General features: G+C 39.6%; 1 protein-coding gene across 1 annotated transcript; it reads right to left on the bottom strand.

Moving 5' to 3' along the window:
* Positions 1-752: 752 nt before the first annotated feature.
* tmem114 (transmembrane protein 114) lies at positions 753-22765 on the bottom strand (the record flags this gene model as incomplete). Its single annotated transcript, XM_079812443.1, has 4 exons — positions 753-982; positions 18967-19104; positions 22420-22497; positions 22588-22765. 4 exons carry the CDS (start codon positions 22763-22765, stop codon positions 753-755), a joined length of 624 nt encoding a protein of 207 aa, XP_079668569.1.
* Between the last annotated feature and the right edge of the window lie 2860 nt (positions 22766-25625).

The raw sequence follows: 25625 nt of genomic DNA, 5'->3' as shown, positions 1-25625 counted from the left end.
TAATGATCTTGTTTCCTACTTCCTGATCTGAAGAGATTCAAGATTTGAGTCAAATAATAAAACTATATAAAAGCAGTAATTAATGAGGAATGTATTTGCAATTAGTGTCTGCTTTTTATTTGAGGTTTAAATAAGCACTCTAAATGAAAATCAACAAGTATGTTGCTATATAAATTGGCATAAAAATATAAGATATAATTAAAATCGAATGTGTGATCTTTTATCCTCTGGTAATATTCAAAATGCATTAATCCCTTTAAAATGAGAAAGTAAAGAGGCAAAACTAATCTTTTATTGTGATTTGAAAAAAATGCCACAGAGACATACTTAAATAACAACAAGCAAATGCAAGTTAAAAAAATTCAGTTGCAAAGGTCAACAAAGGTTTACATCAAGGATTCCCATGTTTTATTTTTATACCCCTTATTCACTTGAAAATATTTTTAGTGTTACCCTTATCAAACATGTTTACTTGTATATTTAACATTTTGACATGGATTTATTGTTGTTGATGTTATTATCATTATACTTTTTGCATTAATTTAATTTAGAATTGGCATTTCAATCACAAACGTCAAAGATTGAACCTGTATTATGACCTTGTGCTAAAAGGGAAGATTGAAATGATTGATGATTGAAAAAAATATTAAAATGCAAACACTGATTTAATTTTCAGCGTTTATATGTCATTTCCAATGCCTTCATGTGGTGTAGTTCTCTCCTGTCCTAATTCACATTATGTCACATGATAGTTATTCTTCTTCTTCCTGACTGGTCAGCTGGCTCACTCTGGCTGAGGTAAACAGGAATGCCATGGCAGTACAAAGTTCTCCAACAAAAGAAACAGAGGCTAGAAGCACAGACCAGCCAAAGTAAATCTCTATGTCCTCCAGGGTTTTGTGGCCAGAGATATCCACAGCCTCTTTGAAGGCGGCCGCAGAGTATGCCATATAGACGCAGATTCCAGCCAATGAGAGCACAGCTGTAAGGAACAGAGCAGGAAGACAGTATATAATAGACAGTATTCACATCCCATTAAAGGATTCCCATAAGGGGGGTGGGGGTAAAACACTCAGTCAATCTCGTGTAAATCTTGAGTACCTATACAGGGAGTGCAGAATTATTAGGCACGTTGATTTTCTGATCATATTTTTTTTCCAGGCACATTTGACCAATTCCAAACCACAGTAATCCTAATAACTACTATTGATTTAGTATTTAATAATGTATAAGTGATATATAATTGTTCATGAAGGCTGGAAATGAAAATCACCTTTTATTCAGGTGTGCAGAATTATTAGGCATGTTTTCTTTTACAGATAAATTGAGCCAAAGAATCTGGCAGTACGTTTTGGGAGTTCATTTTTAGTCCATCTCTGCAAAACGGACTTCAGGATGGACTAATATGAACTCCCAAAACGTACTGCCAGATTCTGGAAGATGAATTCTTCAAACAGTGGTACTAGAGGATGTGGTGCTGGTCCTTCAAGAGTCACTCTCAACCTATCTGTCCATAAAGCCTATAAAAAAACCTTCTTCATGTATTTTACAACACTTCAGCTTGTGATTCTTATCTAGTGGGGGTCATTTTTAGGATTCTTTACCTAACTGAAGTCTCTGAGATCCTGACACCTTGCACTTCTGGAGACTCCAGGTAGGTTGCAGCTTTGGAAAATGGTGGCGCTGGAGACTAAAGGGTTCCTGATGGTTTCACCCTTAATTCTTCACCTTAATTCTTAATTCTTTTGCGGTTAATAGGTGTCTTTTCTCCGCCACATGTTTTTGTCTGACCCTGCTGACCCAACGAGCATTTCACTGTCCAATAGTCATGCCTTAACTGCAATGTCTAGTATTGCATTAGTATTGCATCCTTCTCATGGGCATTTAATACTTTTTGACTTTTCAGTCTGAGTTAAATCTCTTTTTTGGCTCAATTTATCTGCAAAAGAAAACATGCCTAATAATTCTGCACACCTGAATATAAGGTGATTTTCATTTCCAGCCTTCATGAACAATTATATATCACTTATACATTATTAAATACTAAATCAATAGTAGTTATTTGGATTACTGTGGTTTGGAATTGGTCAAATGTGCCTGGAAAAAAAATATGATCAGAAAATCAACGTGCCTAATAATTCTGCACTCCCTGTAGAGTAGTATTGCATCCTTCATATCTCCGAAAAGTTTTTAGTTTTATCACATTTATAAAAGAAAGATACGCTGTACAGAGTCTTTATGAAAAAAAAAAAAACGAGCGGCTGGAGGCGTGTCGTGTGGGCGGAGCTAAACAGCCACGAGCGCGCGCAGTGGTGTGCGTTCACACCATAGACAGTAAAAGAAATGGACTCAGCGACCCCATAGACTTCACAGAGAAAAAAGGAAGTCACGTAGAAGCACTCACTTCCTGATGGCTGAACGTACTGCGCAGCCTCAGACTGAGCTTGACGACGTAGATGTGACGTGAGCAACCTGTCGGACAGTGACAAGTCTTCTAGTAGTTGTGCGAAGTCAAATCTGAATCACGTTGTTGAAATATTTTGTCCCATTGCTTTTGGCCCTCTATGGGCTTCTCCCCATGCTTCTCCCTTGACTTTATCGAACTTTATGCCTCCACGTCCCCCCGATAGACTGCCTCATAGACAGTAAAAGATTGCCTACAAGCTTCTCCTTGGGTCTATACGGTAATTTGCTCAACAATGCGACACAGTCGTGTGGTTATGACGCAATCGTTAGCCTATATTTTACAAAAACAGCTTCAACGGGGCGATAGTGTAAGATACAAGGTAATGGAGCCTTTTATACATTGTCGTGTTTGTTTAGAAATAAACAATGGACGAATGGAGTCTTTAAAGGCCTCGGATGTAAAGATATTCACTGTCAAAGTGACACCAAAATGAATGGGAGTCAATGGGATGCTAACAGCAGGCGATGGCTTGGTTAGCCATGGCCAGCCCTATGGAAGGTACGCTTTCCGGGTGTAGGATTGGTTCACACACCTTACTTCGCTCTGGCCACCCTGCCATTGACGCTGTAGAAAGACTCGTGGACGCACTATCGCTCTGATGTAGATGGAATGCTTTGTCTTTTTTTAAAACTGTATTTAAAGGGGCTGCAAAGCAAACAATTAGTGATGGTGAAGTGAAGCTTTCTGAACCAGTGAAGCTTTCAGTACAATTGTATCAGAAAAAGGTTCATTACTCAAAGCTTTTCAAATCACAGCTCGACGAGGACCTCTGCTGGTGAAAGCGAGGGAAAGCACTGTGTCGCAAAATGTTTTGCGACCATTATCTTAGAAGCAAAACTTAATTAATGGATAGATGAATGAATGAATCAATCAATAAATTAAATACATGACAACAATCTGTTCCATTGCATAATCCAAGTAACTCAAACCAATAAAGATAGAATTTTGTATTGTGAATGTGAAAATTTTTCCTGTTTGTGAACAAATAAAACTCAATATAAAAAAAATAAATAAATGCAGGTGCATGCACACAAAGAAACACACACACACACACACACACATATATATATATATATATATATATATATATATATATAGAGAGAGAGAGAGAGAGAGAGAGAGAGAGAGAGAGAGAGAGAGAGAGAGAGAGAGAGAGAGAGAGAGAGAGAGAGAGAGAGATTTAATGGGTTCACATAATTGGCAACAACAACAAAAAAATGTAACTGTTCATTTTCAAGTATTGGAAAAATTAATTAAGTTGAAAAAAATATATAAATATAAAGGCTGCAGAACAAAAGCCAAATATATTATCAACCTTATTGGGCGAACTCAAATGAAAGTGTTCCCACATTTCAGAACCATGACAAAGTCTCGCAACAATAAACTAGTGCAATACAACAGTTCTAACAACCCGTGTCGCGCATTTTTAAACCTTTTTGAATCAGAGTACGAAGCAGGTGGATGTGGGTGTGTGTGTGAAACGAAGCTTCGGAAGTCATTGGTCACATGATTTTGAATGAACGAATCAAGCATCGATACAAAGCTTCACTGAAAATCGTTTCATTTTTTTGACACCCGCTTCGGAGCTTTGGTGTCACTGTTAACATCAATACAAACAATCATGTTGTTCGGCCTTTGTGCAGACTTACCACAGGGTATAACCGTATAAGTTAACCTTATGAAATCATTTAAATGTGAAAGTAAAAAAAAAAAAAAAAAGATTGATCGATTGAAAGCACTTAACATGTTTGCTAACGAAATAAACCAATTAAAAGCCATTTGTGTGGTGTGGCTTTTGTGTGCATGGTTAAGTGTTGGTATGATTTCAACATGCAGTTTATAGAAGACGTTTGCTAGCCGTGGTCTTTAAAGGGGTGGTAAACCACGATTTCACTTTTCTATCTTTAGCTAGCATGTAATGTTGCTGCTTGAGCATAAACAACATCTGCAAAGTTACAATGTTCAAAGTTTAAAGCAAAGGGAGATATTTGCTTTTAAAGAAATCAATTTCTAAGGACTACAGCAAACAGCCAGTAGGTGACTACAGACATTCCTCCAGGGTTGCTGACATCACTGGCCCCAATATTTACATAAACCCCTCCTCCGAGAATAAGGGGGGCGAGGCCATTTTGTATCACTGCGTTGTTGTGGTTAGTAGGCTGGAGTGGTGTTGCCGCAATGCCGACGAAACGCTGATATTTTCATCCGGATTGCAGGTCTGGGGTACTTGCTTTGTTCAGCCTTCCTAGGGACGGGGGAGCGTTGCAGAGCGTTTAACATTCAGCATGTTATATGCATGTGTGTATGAGACAGAGGGGAACAGGTCGCATTTGCAGCAGATATCATCATAAATCAAAGCACGAGACAGACAGGGGTCGGAGGTGAAGACTGGAAAATGTGACATAATGGACAATATTCGTCTGTATTTGCAATTCACGAGCCACGGTTCAGCTGTGCGAGACAAACACTGCCAGTGTGAATCATGCACGACGGGCGCGCGTGGCTCCCGCTGCACATTTCAGGGAGGAAAGCTTCCACAATCTTCGCGAGTTCAATGAAGGATTCGCACAACGGCTTGTCCTGAAAGATGAATTTAAAAACAGAAGCTGTTTACGGGCCACAACCTGTAAGTATGATTTATTTTTCGTCGATGTGTTTTCCTGTAATAGGTCGTATTGTTAATTGTACGTTGTAGCAAGGAAGTAAACAGATGACAACGCTGTTCTGCAAACCAGTTTGTTAAATGCTCATTCATACTTAACGTTATCCGACGAACACCTAACGTTACAAACACTAACGTTAAAATCTCAACAGCGAACTTGGCATTAGTGTGAATTATTCTTTAATTAGAGCTTTTATATATTGTTTATCTACAGGCATGCTAAACATGGTTCTGTGTTTGATTTGGCTACTATAGTAAAGCCAATTTTTTGTGTTCGTTTTGGGTTAATAGTTCTTGCGACAGATATTTGGCTATAATCGTTCTAAAAATACAAAAGTAACAGCGCTCACAATAGATCCGCAGTCTTTACTCTTGAGGACTGAACATGTTGAACAGGTTCTGCTCGATCATCTTCACTAAAATGTTCTGGGTCTGATTCGGGCTCAGATTTGTATGGTTTTACTGACGCCATTGCTTCTAATACTGACCAAAGCACAGTCTACCGGTAAAGGTAAGGGGCGTGGCGTTTCCGACAAACGTGCACTAGGCGGTTAGCGAATCACAACACACTGGGCCAGCTAACCAATCTGAGCCCATTGCGTATTTTTGAGGGACTGGCTTCATACAACCCGGAAACCATCAGACCGTTTTTACAAGGAGGGACAGAGCAGTGTAGAATAAAGGTCAAATATATGAAAAATAATGATTTTTTTTTTTAAATGAAGCATGAACACATGTTACAGTGCACCCCACAAACGCAATCAAGCTTTCGAAAGAATGTGTTTTACCACCCCTTTAATGAACATTAATTTGTGTACAGCCTACATTACAATAACTGTCCAGGGTGAAGTGCAGCATTAATGCAAGTGGTCAAATCGGTGTTGTTTTGAGCAAATTAATTGTATTCCCGTTGAAAAAAAAAGCATTCTAGAGCAAAAATGTTGGCTATAAATAATGTTGCGCACCTTCTTATCAAACCTGCCACAGCAAAGATCAACCTCTCCTCCATTTTTTGCTTGGGAACTAATGTGGTCGGAACCAGAGTTTACAGCACTGCGTTCTCTGGAATCATCTTGAGCGGAGCACTTCTACATTCCCATTGATTGCCGCCCGGTTGCCGCCCGAACCGCGTCATAGCTCATTACCATAAAGTTGAGCTGATTTCAACTCTCCTCGACGCCCAAATCGTTCAAGCTGCGCCGCTCTTGCTGGAGCTCGCCGCCGTCTCCCATTGAAAATGAATGACTTCCGGCCACTTTGACGCTCTCGCCGGTGGCGGTGTGAATGCACAGTTAAACGTGGAAAAGAAAACATTATCCTAATTAACCATGACTATCAGTCAGATTCAACCATACATATATGATCCAGAATCTGATCCAGAGGCTGAAATTGAACAGGAGCAGCAGCAACTACTACAGCAGGACGTCTCTATGTGGTATGTACTGTTACTGTATATATTTGCTTAGCGGCTTGTCATGCGCGAGCTTGACAACATTTGTGTTTACTCATGGTTTAGGAGGACATAAACCAGGTTTATAAGGACTTAAAGTTAGCAGTAGCAAGCGGAATGGTTTTGCACGTCATGTTGTTTACTTGAGGTGCCCTTACACGCCGATAGCTAACAAATCAAAGACATTTGAAGCAGTTTTACATACCCCCTTCTTCCAATGCACGACCGTGAACCTTACCACAAGGACATGCCACCCAGCATTTCATCCCACGCACGATGTGACCCTTAACACAAAGGCATTCCACCCAGAATTTCACCCCCCCCCTTCTTAAAATCAAAATTACCCCATGATTTACTCACCCTCAAGACATAGGTGTATATGACTCTTCTTTCAGACGAATCAGAGTTATATTAATAAATATCCTGATGTTTCCAATACAGAAGGTGGTCTGGCAGAAGCTAGATATTTTACTTTATAAAGTTTTAAATAGCCTATGGATATTTTTCTTACAAAAACCCATTGATTAGCTTCAGAAGGCCTTTATCAAGCCCATGCCATGTGGAGTACGTTTATGATGCATGGATGCACTTTTTTGTGCTTGTAAGCAGTGTTGGGGTAGTTACTCAAAAAAAGATATTAGTAACTAGTTACTTCTGTAAATTGTAATGAGATTACTTTACTAGTTACTAGGGGTGGCACGGTTCACAAAACCCACAGTTCGGTTCGTATCATGGTTTTAGGGTCACGGTTTTCGGTTCTGTACGGTTCTTGTTGTTGGTTCTTGCTGTTGTTTTTTCTTTTAATTGTTAACACTCCAGAAATTTACTTCAGCATATGACATATGGCTTAATTATCCACAATTTAGGATACAGTATTAAAAAAATGTTATATCATGTAGAAGTGGTTCCTAACTGGCTGTCTCCTGCTTACACTATCTACCGAGTCCGAGACATTGGCATAACATTTTTATGTTATAGGGACAGAATGGAACACGGTCGCATTTGCAGCAGATATGCTGCCCATCATAAATCAAAGCATGAGACAGACAGGGGTCGGACAAGAACACCGGAAAATGTGACAGAATGGACAATATTCGTCTGTATTTGCAATAGACGAGCCGCGGTTAAAATGCGCGAGACAAACGCTGCCAGTGTGTGAATGCACAACGGGCCAAGCGGCTCCCGCTCTCCATACGCACTGCTTGCACATACATTGTGAAGCCGGGTCTATACGAGATCGGCGCATCCTCCAACTCCTTCCTTATCTCGCCCACTTGCCATTTCTACACGTGACGTGACCTGCAGCACTCCACTTTTACTGTCTTTTACTTCTTTTACTGTATGTCCACACACACCTCTTATTTCGCATGAAAAGGACACCCACTGGCTTAGGTAACATACGGGCACGAGGCTACATTGCGCATGCGTCGAACCGTGCGACGCACCCCGCTCCGAACCGAGACAAGCAAACCGAACGGTTCAGATGTTTTTTCATGTACCGTGCCACCCCTACTAGTTACTGCATTTGAAAAGTAACTTCACTAGTTATTACTTTACTTTCCCATTCCATAATTTACCTTGTAGATACATGGACAAACATCATAGTCCAATCATCACTTAGCCTGTCCGCATGGTGTTTATTGTATTATATATTATATTTATTATTTATAATTATATTGTATTGTGTATTGTAAATGTATATAAAATGGCATATGAAAGAACAATACCCCTGTCTGCACAAAGAAATATGCCTCACTGTAAAATCCACAAACAACAGGATAAAGGAGGCTATGCGTGGTCATTTTAAAATGCGGTCAACACACAAGTTTCAAAACACAGGCTTTGGGAAACATGAGAACAAAACCAGCTTTTTATTAGATTTATGGCAAAAAAAAAAAAAAATTAAGTGGTCAATGAAAAATATAAAAATAAAGGTGACTTCATCCCATAAAATTAAAACAGAAATGCACTTTAGCCCATAAAAAGGAAACAGAAAATGCAATTCATTAAATAAACAGAAAAGAGACCGGCCTGCCGCGATCGACGAGCCCGAACCCAGGTAGAGGTTGAGAGGAGTCATCGCCCCGGAGCCCGGACCACAGCGAGGGTCTGACCAGATGCGAGTGCCGGCAACATCATGCGTCGTGGAGGGAGTACTTGTAGAGCTAGAGGGCTGGGAAAGGAGCCCCGCCCCCCACCCTGCTGCGGTGGAAGCAACGAGGACCTCTGGCGGCTATCTAGAGGAATTAAAGGACATTTTTGTGGACAATTTGATAGACTTTTTTGGAGAGGTTATACCCAATCCCCCTGTATCTTCAGCGCCCCCTGTCTCTCCTGTGTTCCCTGTTTCTCCAGCGTCTCCATCCTTGGAATTCTCCATCCCTCTCCCGCCTCCTCATTCAGCCAGTTCCTCAGCCCCACCATCACTGCTGTCCTTCAGCCCCTCTGCTCTGCCCACATGCTGTGTGGACCCGCCCCGTGTCCTCAGTCCATCAGCTCTAGCCAGCGCAGAGGATCCCCTGTCGTCGCTGCCAGTCTCTGCACCCTGCACTCCACTGCAGCCAATCGACATTTCGGCTACGCCCTGGCTCCTCCCTCCCTCGGCTCCACCGGAAACCTGCGGCCATATGGCTTCTCCGGGCTCCCTCGTCTCTCCGGTCCCGCCTTGGTCAGTTGTCGACCTGCCTGCACCTTCGGCTTCGCCTGGCTCCGCCTTCCCCTCAGCTCCCCCTTCGTCCTCGGTCCCACCGGCTGAGTCTTTGTCCTGCGGTCATCTGGCTCCACCTCAGACGCTCGTTGCCGCGGCTCCTCCTCAGTCTCCTGGGCCTCCGGTCTAGCGCGGGCTCATCGACCTCGTCCTGGCTGGCCTCTGGCATATCACCTGGCTTCTCCTGCTCCAGGCTCCCCACTGGCTCCTCCCACCTTCAACTCCCCCATGGACTGGTTTTCTTTGTTTTGGACTTTTTTTTTGTTATTTTCTGTTTATTTCCACGCCCTCCTCCTGAGCCCCCACCCTCCCTCCTCAGGTGTTCCCTTTACGGCGCGAGGGCGCGCCTACTCGGAGGGGCGTAATGTTACATGTCTAGTCTGTTTTGCTTGTCTTTGAGTTTGTTCCTTTGTTCTGTTTTCCCGCTACTCCCTGATCACTGTCTTTATGAATTAATTCTGTTCAGCTGTGTCTTGTTAATTACCTTGTTTGCCTCTGTGTATTTAGTCCACTGTTTCCCCTCAGTGTTTGTCCGTCAATGTTCCTGTTTACTGGTGTTTGAGTGTATCCTGAGTTTATTGTTAATTAAAGTTCCTGTTCCAAATTCTCCTTCGCTTTTGTGAGTCTTGATCAACACTAGTTTGTAACAGTAGGAAAACTCCTCTTCAAATTCAAAAAAGTAATTGTGACTGGCAGGGCTCTGAACTGCTCGTCTCATCAGTGGCTCTTCAGGAATCCGGGCACGACACACGACACTCAGAAATTAGCATGGTTTTAACAGCATCTCTTCTCTTCTCATCTTTGAGCCAGCAGACCTTGAATTTGGGCATTGTGGCAGCAGCCATCAGAGCATCCTTGCTGTCGAAGACAGATGCAAATCTGTCTTTGATCGCCTGTGAAATGAAATAGTGCTACATTAGATAAACATATACAGTTAAATAAACAGCTTTTACAGCCTCATAAATTTGGGCTACATCAGCTATATTAAAGTGTAGGCCTATAGCCTACACTACAAGCTATTATTTAAGGCGGGCCTATTCATTTTATTATTCAATATGCATTTACCTGTACAATAGCACCAGGCATGCCAGCTGTCATCTGGGAAAGGCCGTACTTCAACGCAAGTAACTTTGACATGAGAATCTCCGAAGTTGGCAGGAGGGTGCTGTAGTAGCAATCATCTTCTCCTTGTAGTATATCTAATGCGGCAGCAGGAGTTGTTGACACTGCACATTATTCCTTCAGGAACTAATACTCTCGCTCAGTGATGCCTTTACACAAACAATGGTGCAAAAAATCTCTGATTGGGATTTCTGTGATGAGAGACAAGGCGTCATGAGTCGAGTTCCAGCGTGTAGCAGTGGGTATGATGAGCTTTCTTTTAGCAAACCTTAATCCGGTCAGACAGTAGAGCATCTAGTTTTTGTCCAGAGAGCTGCACACTTGTCGAGAGCACTTCTGTAAACTGCTTTACAGTCCAGGTCATTTTTTGAGATCAGTTTTAGTGTATGTGATGCACAGCGCAGAGGAGGCAGTCGTGAAAATGTCTCATCTGATTCTGTGGAGAGTGCTTCGGCAACATCAGTAAAAGTGACCCCCTCATCCTCCTCATCAGATGGCTCTTCAGAGTCAGACCCATCGTCAGGATGGGATTCAAACATTCTAAAGGCTTTTACAAAATTGCTGCCATTATCGGTGACACATGCTGTTACTTTTTGTGATAGTCCATGCTGAATGAACCTGTTCTATACAAGAGCAGCCTTCTCACGTTTAAAACTAATGCTGTCTATCTAGTGCACCGTCATTCCTAAGTAAGTTTTGTTGTTGGCGGACCAAATGTTTGCGGTGGTAGACACATGATCCAGGGACTCGAAAGTTATTTTGAGCTTCGATTCCATGTCGGAATAACACTTGTCCAGGTAATGGGAAAATGTTTTCCTGTCGGACGTTGGCTTGCGAGTTGCGGGTATTTTATGTAGTATTTTTCTAAACCTGGGCAATTCAATGGTCGACAGGGGAAGCATGCCTTCCACAATGAACCCAGCAACTAGCCTGTTCAATTCTTTTTGTGAAGACTGGAGAAAAGCTTAGCTTGTTTAGGCGGGGTCGGCTGCTGAGTGACTCCTTCAATTGACCGGCGAGCAGGATCTTTCGCCACAAGTTTTGTATTACCATGCTGGGCTGACAAATGCTTAGACAGGTTGCTCATTGAGTTGGCAGCAGTTGAAAGACACTTGGGCCTTGGGTCGCTTGGGCATTGAGTGCATTTCACAAAAATATTTTTGTCCTTTCAAGCAATAAACTGAAAATAATGTGAATATCGACACTGGCCAGAACCCCCTGTCTCCGTCTCCATCTCCATTTACCTCTCTCCTTCGCACCAGCAGCTACGTCACTCAAATCAATCTCTATGGCAATGGTGCCCAGGCAAGCACACACACAGGCAGCACGCATACACACACCCCTTAAACAGATCAGAACTTTACACACAGGCAAACACAGCTTGGGTAGCGCTGGAAAGCGCATTCCTACAGTCTAGTAAAGTAGTGTAGTTACCGATATTTTTACTGTAATGCGTTACTTTACTTCATTACCCAAAAAAGTAATAGCGTTACTGTGATCTGTTATTGTAACGCGTTACCCCCAACACTGCTTGTAAGCCTCTCGTGGGCCCCTTTCACTGCCATTATAAAGCTTAGAAACATCAGAATATTTGTTGATATAACTCTGATTGCGTTCATCAGAAAGAAGAAAGTCATATACACCTAGGATGGCTTGAGGGTGAGTAAATCATGGAGTCATTTTCATTTTAAAGTGAACTAATCCTTTAAGAATGTGGTGCTTATTTTTAATCATTATTATTATTATTATTATTATTATTATTATATTTCACAACCAGTCAAGTTATATGCTAAAATCTTTTTTATACAAATCTCAAATTTTTAAACAAATATAATATTATTATTGTTATTATTAATTCATTAGTTGGCACAAAAGTGTTAGTTGGAGAGAGTGTCCAAAAGTTTCTGATGGTTTAAAAAGTTTAGCGTTTTCCACTTTAATATTCCTCTGGTAAAAAATTAATCAGAAAGTCTTTGACAGGCAGAGCTGAGTTTATCTTTGTCACTGGAAACATCTCGGGTTACTTGACTGTAACCCTGTTCCCTGAAAAAGCGGGAACAAGATGCTGCGTTGAGTGCTTTGGGATAACATCTTTGTTTGACCAGCAGTGAAGTATTTGTGTAAAGGGAGTATTTGTGTTGAACTTCAGACGTTGACATCATTGGAATGAGTTCTTATAAAAGACTATAATTAGATGTCCTCAGGTATCACTTTGTCTGAAGATCGGTCCCGGGACATCCTCAGAGCAGCAATAAAGCGCAGCATCTCATTCCCGCTTTTTCAGGGAACAGGGTTACAGTCAAATAATCCGAGACGTTCCCTCTCACAAACTACTCTCAATGGTGCACGGAGCTCTTTGGGAACGGGTAATACTCACGCTGGTGCACTGGGGGTGTCTGGACCCCTCATGGTTGTGTAGTGTATGCTCAGAAGCACGCGAAAGGTGTCAGACATGAGCTTGTGATGTTTACTCAAGGACGTGTGAGCCCTGCTGCAGGGGAGCAAACCCCTGGTAGAATGAGCCCTAATGCCTCGACCGCATGCTTAGGCGAGGGCAATAGTATCTCTCACCCAATGTGAAATTGTTTGTTTGTCGCCCCCTGTTGTGGCCCCCATTACAAACGAATAGTTGCTTTGACTTACGGCACTGGCTAGTGTGGTGTACATAGGCCTAAAGCACAGTCAGTGAAGTTTCACCGGATCAGTAATTGTGAACGGCAGAGGGCAGAAGGCTTCAAGAGTGACCGGATGTAAGGTCAGAAAGAAATTAACCTTAAGCAGGTAGTCAGGATGAGGATGCAAAATTGCTTTCACCATTCCAGAGGCAAAGAAGAGACAGAAGGTCTCAAGTCTCCAATATCACCCAGGGCGAGCCGTCGAAAAGATATATTATCTTCGAGAACCAAACACTGTTCAGCCAACACGGCACTATCAGTAAGAAGCAAGACCCTTGTTGACGAACTCTGGCTAGAACTGAATGAAATCCCCTGGCTTTGAGCCACAACTGAAACGGCGTCATGTGCAAAAGGCCCATAGGGATCACCTTGGACACAGATGCCATGAGACTTAAATTTGTTGGTACTGTTGTGAATTTCCTTTTCCTCGTTTGAAGAAGAGACCAGGAGACTTGGATAGGTTCTTCAGCAGGATTCTTTAATGAGAAAACGTGCTGTCTTTCGGCTGAGGTTATCAAGTCTAACTAAAAAAGTTGTACATTGTATTTTATCTACATTTTAGGGGGAGGGATTATACAGCAGGGGAGGAGACATTCAAACAAAGGAATGCAAACGTTGTATAGGTAATTGTATAGGTAAAAGGACACTCCTCAGACATAACGGTGTCACCCGTCCAGATTCAATCAGCATAACAGTGTCATTCAAATGCATTGATGATAATTCAATCACTCAGGGGCTCAAAGAGCCATTAAAGACAAATGGTGCTCATTTTATTTACAATGAAGAGAAACAGGAACTGGCCTGGAAGATTTGCATAGCAGACTAATTAATCTGATATCATAATTTTTACCTTAAATGCTAAATACAATGTACTTTCTTAAATTTGTAATCTTACAGTACTGACAAACAATAAGAACTTAATCTGACTTCGCTCAGGGTGTTCTGGATGGTCTCAACTTGAGATGGAACTTCCTTTGTTGTGGCGATATCGAGAGCGTGCCTCGCCACACTCTGTTTTTGTGCCTCACGCTTGTGAGAAGGATCGGGATGAGGCTGGGTTACCGTCAGCTTCTCCCCTGAGTACGGAATTGCATGAATGCTTCCTCGTATTTCTTCACCTCTCGAAACCTGCTGTCGACTGTATTGAATGAGTCATATAGGGGCATCAAGCAAGAACACTTGGTCCCTGATGCCCTTGAGGTTCAGCCACAGTCCTCGATGGCTGTTTGCTTGGTCCCACGGAGGGACAGGTCTGTGATTCGATGAAGCTTAGAGAATGCTCCTTGTCAATGGAACCACCCGTACTCAGGTCCTTCAGCAGGTCAGTCCGGTACGTCTGCAACACCACCATGGTGTGCAGGGCAGAACCAGCCAGACCTGCTGATTGAAACACTTCCAGTAGCGTTGAGGTGGTTCTGCATGGCTTAGTGGGGAGAGATGGTTTCTTAAGGGATGATGCCGACATTCACTCACAGGAGAGATAGCCTGCAAGGATCTCTTCGACCTGTGGCATCATCGTATACCCTCGTGGCTTCGCACCCACGATAGTCAAATATGTTGAGTAGAGTTTCTATTTATAAGACGTTTTTGCGGCGTTGTGCAATGTAGCCAATCACAGACATATGTGTTTATTTCTTGAACGCAATCAGATGTATTTAAAACAGCTCATAGAGAGTTTTTGTTCAGTGCTGAATTCTGCATGCTGTCAAATCCTGAGATTATAACAAGGAAAATGTATAGACATTATGAAAGATTCATTGTCCAGTCAGCTTCATTGATAACGGAACTTTGTGAGATCGCGCTGAACTGAGATGTCGGCTATCTAGGAACTATGAGGTTCCGCACTTTGCGCACATTCTGCCATGCCAAACCATGCACATGCTTGCTTTTATGTTAAATGACTTGAAACGATTTCATGGACATACAGAAAAAAAATCTATTTATACTTTTATGTGGGCTTTTGCAGGTGGGAGCGGGACAAAACTTCAATGTTGTGGGCGGAAGCAGGAGCGGGGGAAGGTAACATATATTTTTGCGGGAGCGGGACAGAATCTTTTGGGAACGGGACTGAAATATCTGTCCCGCACAGGTCTCTAACGCAAAGACACGAGAAGTATAGGCAAGGCAAGGCAAGGCAAGTTTATTTGTATAGCACATTTCATACACAGTGGCAATTCAAAGTGCTTTACACAGAAATGAAGTTAAAATAGTTATAAGTGAATAAAATAAAAATATAGATAGTATAATAGTTATAATAGGAATTAAAAGGAAATTAAAAGGAAATAAAAATAAAGATGAAATCCCCTATCTGGGGTGGAAGAAAATGGAGAGTCAGGTTTACTTTAAAAATATTTGTCAGGTAACTGTGTTTTCAGACAGTACCCTTACAGACAAATCTTCTTGGCCTAACTTGAGGGCGTTCTCTAGATGTTTTACCCGCCAGAGCAGATCTAAACGGGTCTTCCTCAAAAAATATTTGTCAGGTAACTGTGCATTTAAACATTACCCTTACAGACAAATCTTCCTGGACAGGAACACCAGGGCTATCTCTACTTTGTTCGACCGTCAGAGCGGATCTACACGGTCCTTCCTCTTACCACCAAGGCTATACAGATCTATCCGTCAGAGCAGATCTGAACGGATCGTCCTCGCACCGGAGGGATTTCGATTTATCGCTCCCCCGTCTCTCAACCTCTTCCACCCAGAAAGCCTTAACAAAATTAAAAATAATTAAAAATAAAAATTATAATTAAAAACTAAAAATAAAACAGGGTTAAAATGAAACACAATTAAAGTGCAAGCAGTTCGGACAAAGCACAGAGCTCATTGAGTAAATGTATAAGATAAGGTGCAATCAGTCAGACGTACAGTGGCATAGCTCATTCAGTAAATGCACAGCTAAACAGATGTGTTTTGAGTCTGGATTTGAAAGTGGCTACTGTTGGAGCACATCTGATCTGTTCAGGAAGCTGGTTCCAGCTACGGCTGGCATAATAGCTAAAAGCAGACTCTCCTTGCTTTGAGTGAACCCTTGGTATTTCTAATTGACTTGATCCTGATGATCTGAGTGATCTGTTGGGTTTGTATTTAATCAGCATATCTGCAATGTATTGAGGTCCTAGGTCATTTAGTGATTTATATACAAGTAATAGTACTTTAAAATCGATCCTAAATGTAACTGGAAGCCAGTGTAAAGACCTGAGGACTGGTGTGATATGGTCATATTTTCGGGTTCTGCTCAGGATCCTGGCAGCAGCGTTCTGTATGAGCTGTAGCTTTCTAATGGTCTTTTTGGGAAGGCCAGTGAGAAGACCATTACAATAGTCCACCCTGCTGGTGATAAAAGCATGAACGAGTTTCTCTAAGTCTTGCCTGGAAATAAAGCTTCTAATTCTTGCAATATTTTTCAGATGATAGTAAGCTGATTTAGTTATTGCTTTGACATGACTACTGAAACTCAGGTCTGACTCCAAAATCACACCAAGATTCCTGACTTGATTTTAGGGTATAGGGTTTGAATGAGTTATGGAGGTCCTCAAAGAAGGGGAGAGACCGCTGTTGGGGTCCCTCCTCTTGGCCAGCAGACAGAAATCTGTCCTCTTATTTAGAGCATTTTGGCGTTCCTTGCTTGCGTGGCCAGTTTAGTTGAAACTTAGAGTGGGTGCTGGCCCTCGGAAGCAAGCGAGACGAGCGCTTAGCGTTCTTAATGAGAAGCTCTCGCAGCACTCGCCCTGCTCCAACATGAGGGCAGCATCCTCTTCCCCCAAACAGAAGAAGCAAAACTGGTGTGAGTCACATTCAGTCATGGGCCGTGAAAACAGACACACACTGCTTACTTTGTACGTCGCTCATTGCACGTCGTTTTGCTTTTTTTTTTACACGAGTGAGAGGAGAAAAGAGAGAGTTTTTTTGCGCACAGCCTAGCAAAACTAACTCCTAGAAGAGAGACCGAAAGAGAGAACTTGTCACACACACACACACACACACACACACACACAGTTTGGCCTTGAAGACAAAGAGACCTAAGGATGCACCTGTGGCACATCTAATTATAGCCTCTGACGAGCATGTGTTCCAGTGACGCCACCGTCTGAGGCTACCAAGTTCAGTGTCAGGTTCATTGATGTGTTACTCACATACTTCACAGCTGGTCAAACAAAGATGTTTTCCCAAAGTGATCAGCGCAGCATTGAGAGTAGCTTTTGAAAGGGAACATGTATTTTGTAAATGAACCACCACACCTTCTGTTCCTCCGTCTATGGAGCAAATGATAGTCTGACACAACTTACACCTGAAAGCAAGTCATGGATGCTGGTGCTCTTTTTACTTTAAAAAGCCCATGACTTTTGAGAACCATCACCCCAATCAGAGCCCATCGGGTCCTGCTGGTAATTTAAAGGCGAGGCTCATGAAAGAAAAGGCTGCAAAAAATTAAGTAATTTAATGGCTGTGATCTGTAATATGATGACATTTAGGGGGCATTGCTGCTTTACAATGATTGCTGTTTTGATGTCAGTCTAATTAAGTTCAGAGTCCATGTTGGGTTTATTTGTTGCCATGGTGTCAGCAATGCAACACAATTTCTTACTGTCATACTGAGCATGTCTTGAAAGAGAAAGGCTTTTATCCTGAGAGATTTCAAGTGAACCTGTATTTTCTCACAATGTGGGTAGGTATTTCATTAAATGGGTTTTAACAGAAATGTTGTCAGTGCTCCCAAGACCCCTTTTTAAAGTTATATCATAAAGAGGACAGTGAAAAACATGCACTAAAACTGGACTAACAAACATTTTAAACATAACATTGAGTAAAATGAGGTCTCAGTATCATTATTTGAAGAGACTTTCTCTTTTTGTTTTACAACATAAATTACACACAATCATACCTCAAACATGTTTCGATGTCAGTGTCTATATGATTATGTTTCTGTGTGGTTTCTAACAATTTAACCTACTAAATATGGACAACTACCACAAGGATGATTTACCAAACAGAAAACCATTATAGTCCTTTTTGTATATATATATATATATATATATATATTAAAGCCTTTGAAAAAGATAACATGTATTTGTATTTAAATTTACATTATGCATTTTCACAATACATAAAATACTTTGTGCCAGTCTTTATTAAGCTGCTGATTTCTTTTATCAACTACTGCAGTTAAGGTCCCCAAACTATTATGTACACAAGCTGCAGATGTCAGAGAAAATGGCTTAAGTTGAACTTTGATTTGTTTCTAGGAATATAGACGTAAGTCCAAGACCAAGATTGGTCTTGTTTTAAAAAAGACATTTGTAAGATTAAGCCTTATGTACACTACCAGTGGACTAGTCAGCACGAAAATTCAGATACTCAGAATTAGTAACATATCTGTTTTCTTTATAAATCAATATTTCAAATATTTGTACTTAAGTGCAATTTTGCAGAAAAGTGTATTTCTGATAAGCACATAAAATATATTTTTGAGAAGTACATACAAAGTAAAGTAGACTGAAAGTATACTTTCTTATTTTTAGTTTAAAAGAAGTCCTTTTCGTAAGGATGAGTTCACTCTAGTTAACTTTGAAAAAAAACCTTGTTTTGTAATTTCCTACTGGTGCAGGGGGTGATGTATAGGTGAAATTAAAACAACGTTCTTTGCATTCAGAAGATACAAAATACTGTGAGTGTGTTTTGAGCTTGTCTCTCAAATTCCAATGTCCAAAGTCAACTGTTCATAGTATTTTTTTTCCATCAGTTTTTCCCACATTGTGAAGTGTATTCATTACTATCAAAACTGTCTGAAGCTCCAGATGTTCTTTCAAGCGTGACTTGAGTAGAATTAATATTCATTCTGCATGTGACTCAGTCAAAGGTGAAAGAGAAGGTGGTACTCACCACCGAAAAGAAGCAGCACCCCAGTCAGGAGAAGCAGCATGTAGGCTCGTGCCAACATACTGATGAAGCCCAGCATTCCTCCAACAAAAAGCACAATCACGCTGAGAGGCAGGAGGACAATGAATGTCCCTTGCATGTCTGGAGAGAAAAGAGGTCTGGATGTGTCAGTCGGGGCACTCACAATTCCAGCCAATTCGTTATTTTCATGGTTGGCATACCAAAAAATTGTGTGTTTCTATCCGTTAAGTTGGAATTTTCCCAATTATGTCTTTTTAATTTATCCGTCTGCTTTTGCAAAAACATTTGTGCCTGACAATGTTTTGTTTATTTGTTCTGAATGGAAATCAATAAGGCTAATCAGGATCATTTCAAAGAACTTTATGATATTTGTTTCCCACCGTGTTGACCGTGATGAGAGACATTGTATGAAGTTGCAGTTTATGCCAGTTTCCCTATAGATGCATTTAGCATCTGGAACATTTTATAACATTTCAACAGTTTTGATGGCAGACTATTAAAAATGTGTGGTTGCATATTGATGTATTCATGTAGAATAAGAGCGGCCCAGTCCTGGTAATAAGAATTAGTCTATTATTATTTAAGGAAACTGATGGGAGCCAGCCTAGGAGACGGAGGTGAGTGAATGTGAAAATCTATTTGGCTTTCTTTGTGTAGGCTGGGGTGGTCAAAGCTCAGCTTTTGAGACTTTGTAAGTACCGTACTATTTCCTTAATTATCCTTGATTATCCTAAATCCTTATGTCAGACACAACTGAGTAGCTGACATTCCACACCTTCCACTGCTGGTTTCATATAAACGTACTACTTCAATTTTCATTAAGTAAGGCATCTAACTGATCAAAAGTGACAGTAAAGAGATTTATAATTGTACAAAATATTTATATTTCACATAAATCCTGTTCTTTTGAGCTTTCTATATCTTCAAAGAATCCTGAAAACAAAAATAACCAGCACAACTGTTTTCAACATTGATAATAATAATAATAAATGTTCCTTGAGCAGCAAATCATCATATTAGAATGATTTCTGAAGAATCATGTGACACTGAAGACAATGAAGGATAAATGATATGGAAAAATCAGCTTTGCAGTCATAGGAATAAATGGATAAAAATAAATAAATACTTATATTCAAAGATAAAACATTTTAAATGGTAGTAATATTTCACAATATTACTGTTCTTACTGTATTTTTTATTACATGTATTTATATATATATATAATATATATATATAGGCCTAATAATTGTATTATATTTTGTATTTGCTATAAAAATTCATTATATTCAGTAAATAAAAATCATTGTATATTTATGTGTATTCGTATAATTTATGTAAATACATACACAGTATTTTTTATACTGTCGGACTTAGAGCCAGCAGAATTAGAGGCCTAAGAGTTTGTATTGACTATGTGTTTTTTTTATGTTTTATTGAGCAATAAGATAAAAGATGGTTCAGCGTGTTCAAGGCCATGGATTTTCTTTAATGGCACTATGAACATGATGTTAGTAATGATGGGAGAGGAAGGAGACAAGAAAGACTAAAATCTGTTTTTGCTGAAGATACATGGATTTTAATGTCCTTAAAGGACACAGACATTTAGCATGTAAGTTGTTCACTGTAGTGAAACATATGAGTCAGAAGGATAGTCTACTTTTATTGTTAATGCAAAGCCCAATTTACCAGTAATTTTAAGTTCAATATCAATATGGACCCAACAACTTACATTTACTGGTAATCCATGTAATAACAACTTGCTACAAATAAACACAACAGGCAGTAGACAGTGACGAGTTAAAAAAAACTGCTGTCAAGCCAGCCATTGTTTTCTTTCTGGAACAGAATATGTCTATCCGTAGGGTTCATGCATTGGACAGGTGCATTTCATTCTTGTTTCACTTGTATTCCTGACATTATTCTGCACTGTTTTTGTAACAAGCTTTTTTTGGAGCAGCCATGGTCGTTGCAGTCGATGATGATGTTCAACACATATAAGGTAGGTTATTTCCTTTATGGTTTATCCAAGGATTATATTTCAAGCAAACATCCAGCGAAGATGGATGGGAAAGGTATATTGAAATAGCTTTAGGGGGGGCATTTAGCTTTGTGCAGAGGCTACTATCTAATTAAAGCAACATCCTGGAAACCCAGATTTATTGAGTCTATTGTTCAAAACAGAACAGAAACGAAATCCAATTTGAGCCAGTTTAGGGGTCTTGAATCTGATATAATCTTGGTTTACAACCTCATTACAGTCTCTTGTGTACAGGTACAGATAATGTTTCAGGAGTAGAGCATGTGAGTTTAAAAATCTCATTCAGTCCTATACAAGTGCTTTGAATGGCTCAGACAGGAATATTATTTTTTCATTGTGTCTGATGTATGGGATGGATAAGACTTTTTTTTGGGTTAGATTTCCTTTATCTTTCGCTTTTCTTCTCAATGACTTTTGTACAGTTATCAATAAAATATTAACACACTTCGGAAGTGGCAATAATTGCAATTCTACATTATAGACTCATTTTAAAACAAAAAATAAATGATAGCTGGTGATTGTTTGGCACTAAAAATATGAATAATTTAGAGTGATGTTGCACATTAGTAGGTTATGGCCAACAGCCATATTGAAATTATGAAAGAAAGCAAAAATAATGTTGCGGTCTGTTGGCAGGTGGTCTCACACAATATTAGCAGTGCAACACATGCCATGGTTCACTGTTGTGAACTTGTTACAGCTGTGTCTCTACCACAGCTGCCCTCTAATTGAAGAGTGTTTCCATGACAATCCAAAGATAATAGGAAAATCTGAGGAATTTATATGATGTATGGCATTCATGGTTAAAATAGCCTTAAATCACCTTTTGTTCTGGCAACCTAAAAATGTAGATATGTTCAAATATTTCTGTGCCTCTAACTTCAGGCTGCAAATATTCAAACTTTCTGTTCTGAAGTGTGCAGCCCATATGCAACAATCATAGATGTGTAAAGTTAATTACTTGTTAAACTTCCGCTGGGTTTCATTTAAAGACTTGTAATCGACGAAAGCAAAAACTGAAAGCAATTAGAAACAAGAACCTAAAACATGAAGTGGCATTTTATATAAAACAAATATTGCATTTTGAGTTTTAATTTTTCAGTATGCTTTCATATGGTTAGGTAAGATGTGTTTTATTATTATAGACAAAAATGGAATCTATTTATATTTGATGTCAAGTACTTTATCAAATGCTTATAAATGAACAATTAATAAATACAGCAAACATATAACACATACAGTCTCAGTATAAAGCCAAACCAAGGAGTTTTTAACTTGGACCACATACTTCCACAACAAGTGTTTTTATCCCTTAGATAGCATAATATCTGAAACCTTAAAGTCTGCCGAGTAAGACATACAAGATCATAGATATGAGGATGACACACAGATCTTACTTAGTATCTGCCTTTGTGAATCTGACACGTTTCTTCCTGCTCCAAAAGGATTCATAAATGGCCAGCACTGGTTATGAACTGTAAGAGAGAATAACTTCATCCATTCGCAAGAAAAACCTAAACATCACAAACAGAAGGTCAAACACAAACATGTAATATATGACTTACAGTTACAAGTTCGCCACAGTCCAGAATGTGAGCTCAGAGACACAGATGAGCTGTTTTCTCTCTTAGAAGTGTCAATGATGTACCAAAAATCGGTTCCAATCGCCAGAACGAGACTTACAAAGCTGAGGACACCAAAGGTGGCCACAAAACTGGCCAAACACGTGAAAGTGACTTTCATTGTGTCTGAATGCCGGTTTCTACAAAGCTTGAAGAGAAACTCCTCCTTTATTCTTGCAACCTTGAGTGTGTTTCTTTCCCTCAGCGCTGCCCATCTGGAAGCCCCTCGCTGGATGCTGCTCTGTTTATCCATTAACAGCTATTGTGGGGTGATTTTACCGAGAGAGGGCAGTATGGGCCACTTTCAGATGCGCGCGCCCGCTTTCGTCTTTCTTTGATTGACCCATGGCTGAATCCGAAATCGCCCCCTAAACCCTCATTCACTATTCCCTACGTTATCCACTAATACAGTTCACTTGAAGGAGGGAATGAAAACGAGTGCGTGAAGTCGGACAGCCGTTGAGTGTAGGCTATCAGCTATACACTTATTGCGGTGCAATGTGGGATTTAATGAGTGCACTCAATAACGTCCACTACGGTTTCGGATACCACAACAAATGGCTGTCCCTTCAAATAGGCCTAATGCAATATTTGAGGGTAGGCTATAGGGGACGATTTCGGATTCAGTCCATGAACTGTAGCATAGAAAAATAACGCTGGTGATTAAAAACCACAAACATAATTAGTTATAGATAATTGCAATATATAATCCCCCTATCTCATTAGTAGGCCTATGCAAACCTTTGTTTGTTCTGTATCAGATTATTACCAGGGATCTCTGAATTAGTTTGATTGGTAAACAGTCTTTCAGTTGTCAGGCAGGTTTCTTTTTCTCTGTCTATGATCAAAAACTGAGTATAAGAATGTTAGTTTTTACAAACGTTTTGTTTATTAATGTGCCAAATAATAAAATAATATTAATAAAAACGAACTAGAATTATGGAGTCATAATTGCATTCATACCATAAGTATTTTATCATTAATTTATAATAATAATAATAATAATAATAATAGCCTACAACGAATAATTATAATAATAACAATAATAGCCTAAATCATAATAAAAATATCAATAACAACAAGTATTATTACATTAATATAATCAATAGGCTAATAATTAATTATTATAGCCTAAGAACTAACATAAAAGCAAACATTACAGAAATGTAATATATTCACATATATGTGAAACACTGTTAAATATATTGAAATATATTTAGAAAATATATATTTTAAAAACGCATAGAACTTAAAGCTTAAATGTTTAATTAAATGTTAAATGCTTAAATTGATCTTCATGTTACATGTGTAAATATGTGTAGCCTATGTGAAAATATATTCATGCCTCATGTTATGCATATTTTTTAATCAAAGGGAATTTTGCAATATGTAGCCTACTTTTATTTCTACATTGTTTACTATTTCTAAAGTTATTATATTATATTAGGCCTATATTATATTATGTAAGGCAATATTTTCTGATAATTCACTGCATCTGAAAACAAAAACTAAAAAACTTTTCTTTTTCTTTTCTTTTTTTTACCCCATAAGTGCTGGTTTACTCATTTACTGTTTTGGATCCATTTTTACATTGGGCTATTTCCCAGCCTGTCAGCGTTGTTTGGGAAGCACAAAGTTAGCATCTTAAACTATAATTATTTAATGATATTTTCAATTATGTAATGTTTTAACTCTAGATGTATTTTTTTTTAAACTATGTATAGCCTACATATATGTAAATGCGTGACTTATTAAATTTGTGCGTTGAACATTCGAGTCGCATTCGATCCAAACACTGGAGCGGATGGAGTTACCATGGAAACGGGGCGGCAATAGCAATTAAGGGATTAGCCATAGACTGTAAAAAAGCACACTCTGGTTGAATCCGAGATCGCCCCCTAAACCCTCATTCACTATTCCCATACATTAGTCCATTAATACAGTTCACTTGAAGGAGTGCATGAAAACGAGTGAGTGAATTCGGACAGCCGTTGTTTGTATATAGGCTGTATAAAGTTACTTACACTTGTTATTGCGGTGCAATGTGGGATTGAACGAGTGCACTCATAACGTCCTGTATGGTTTCGGACACTACTACAAATGGCTGTCTCCTATTATAGGGGGCGATTTCGGATTCAGCATCTGTCTCGCATTTGTTTTCAATGCTTTCAGGTGAGTTAAGTCCATAAAATCGCACAAATAATAGCCTACACACACGTGTCTGGCTATCACCAGACCAACCTCAATTTAAGATTGAACATTGCAAGAGCTGGGTCAGGCTGGGTTAAACGTTACCAAGTCTACTTAAACACAGTTGTTCCTGACACTTATCTTATGTGTAATTGACACGCTTCTGTTGAATTACGTTATAGAAATGGTTTAGTGTCCGTCTTCGGAAAAAGTGTTAGCATCTCAACCGTTTTTTTTTTCAGAAGGGGTAAGTTAGGCTAACTCTTGTTTATGAAAGTTTAATCACATCTTTATGTGTATATGAGAGTTTTTGTAAAGATTTTGCTGGTAAATTTGTCAATTGGAAGTAAGCTAATTTATTTAACCTAAAAGTATGTGCTGTAACGTACTCGTCATGTTTTGATCTCTGGTTAAACAAATATTGATACAAAATTGTTCCGTGATCTCGGAAGCGTCAAAAAAACCTTTACAACAAGTAATATTGTGGACTTATTACAATTTAAAATAACTATTTCCTATTTTAATATATTTTAAAGTGTAAATTATTCTTCTGATGGCAACACTTAATTTCAGCAGCCATTAGGCTACTCCAGTCGTCAGTGTCACATAATCGAAATAGGCAAATGTCAGCAGTTAAAGGGATAGTACACCCAAAAATTTTAATTAACCCATGATTTACTCAGCCTCAAGTCATCCTAGGTGTACTGTATATGACATTCTTCTTTCAAATGCTTTGTTCATAATGAAATTGCGTCGTCACTAAAGTTTATCATTTGCATTTATTTTTAAGT

Source organism: Gobio gobio (genome assembly GCF_949357685.1).
Source record: "Gobio gobio genome assembly, chromosome: 1".
In the NCBI taxonomy this organism is placed as follows: domain Eukaryota; kingdom Metazoa; phylum Chordata; class Actinopteri; order Cypriniformes; family Gobionidae; genus Gobio; species Gobio gobio.
Note: the sequence above shows the minus strand (reverse complement) of the source record. Positions and strands in the feature narration are given on the sequence as shown.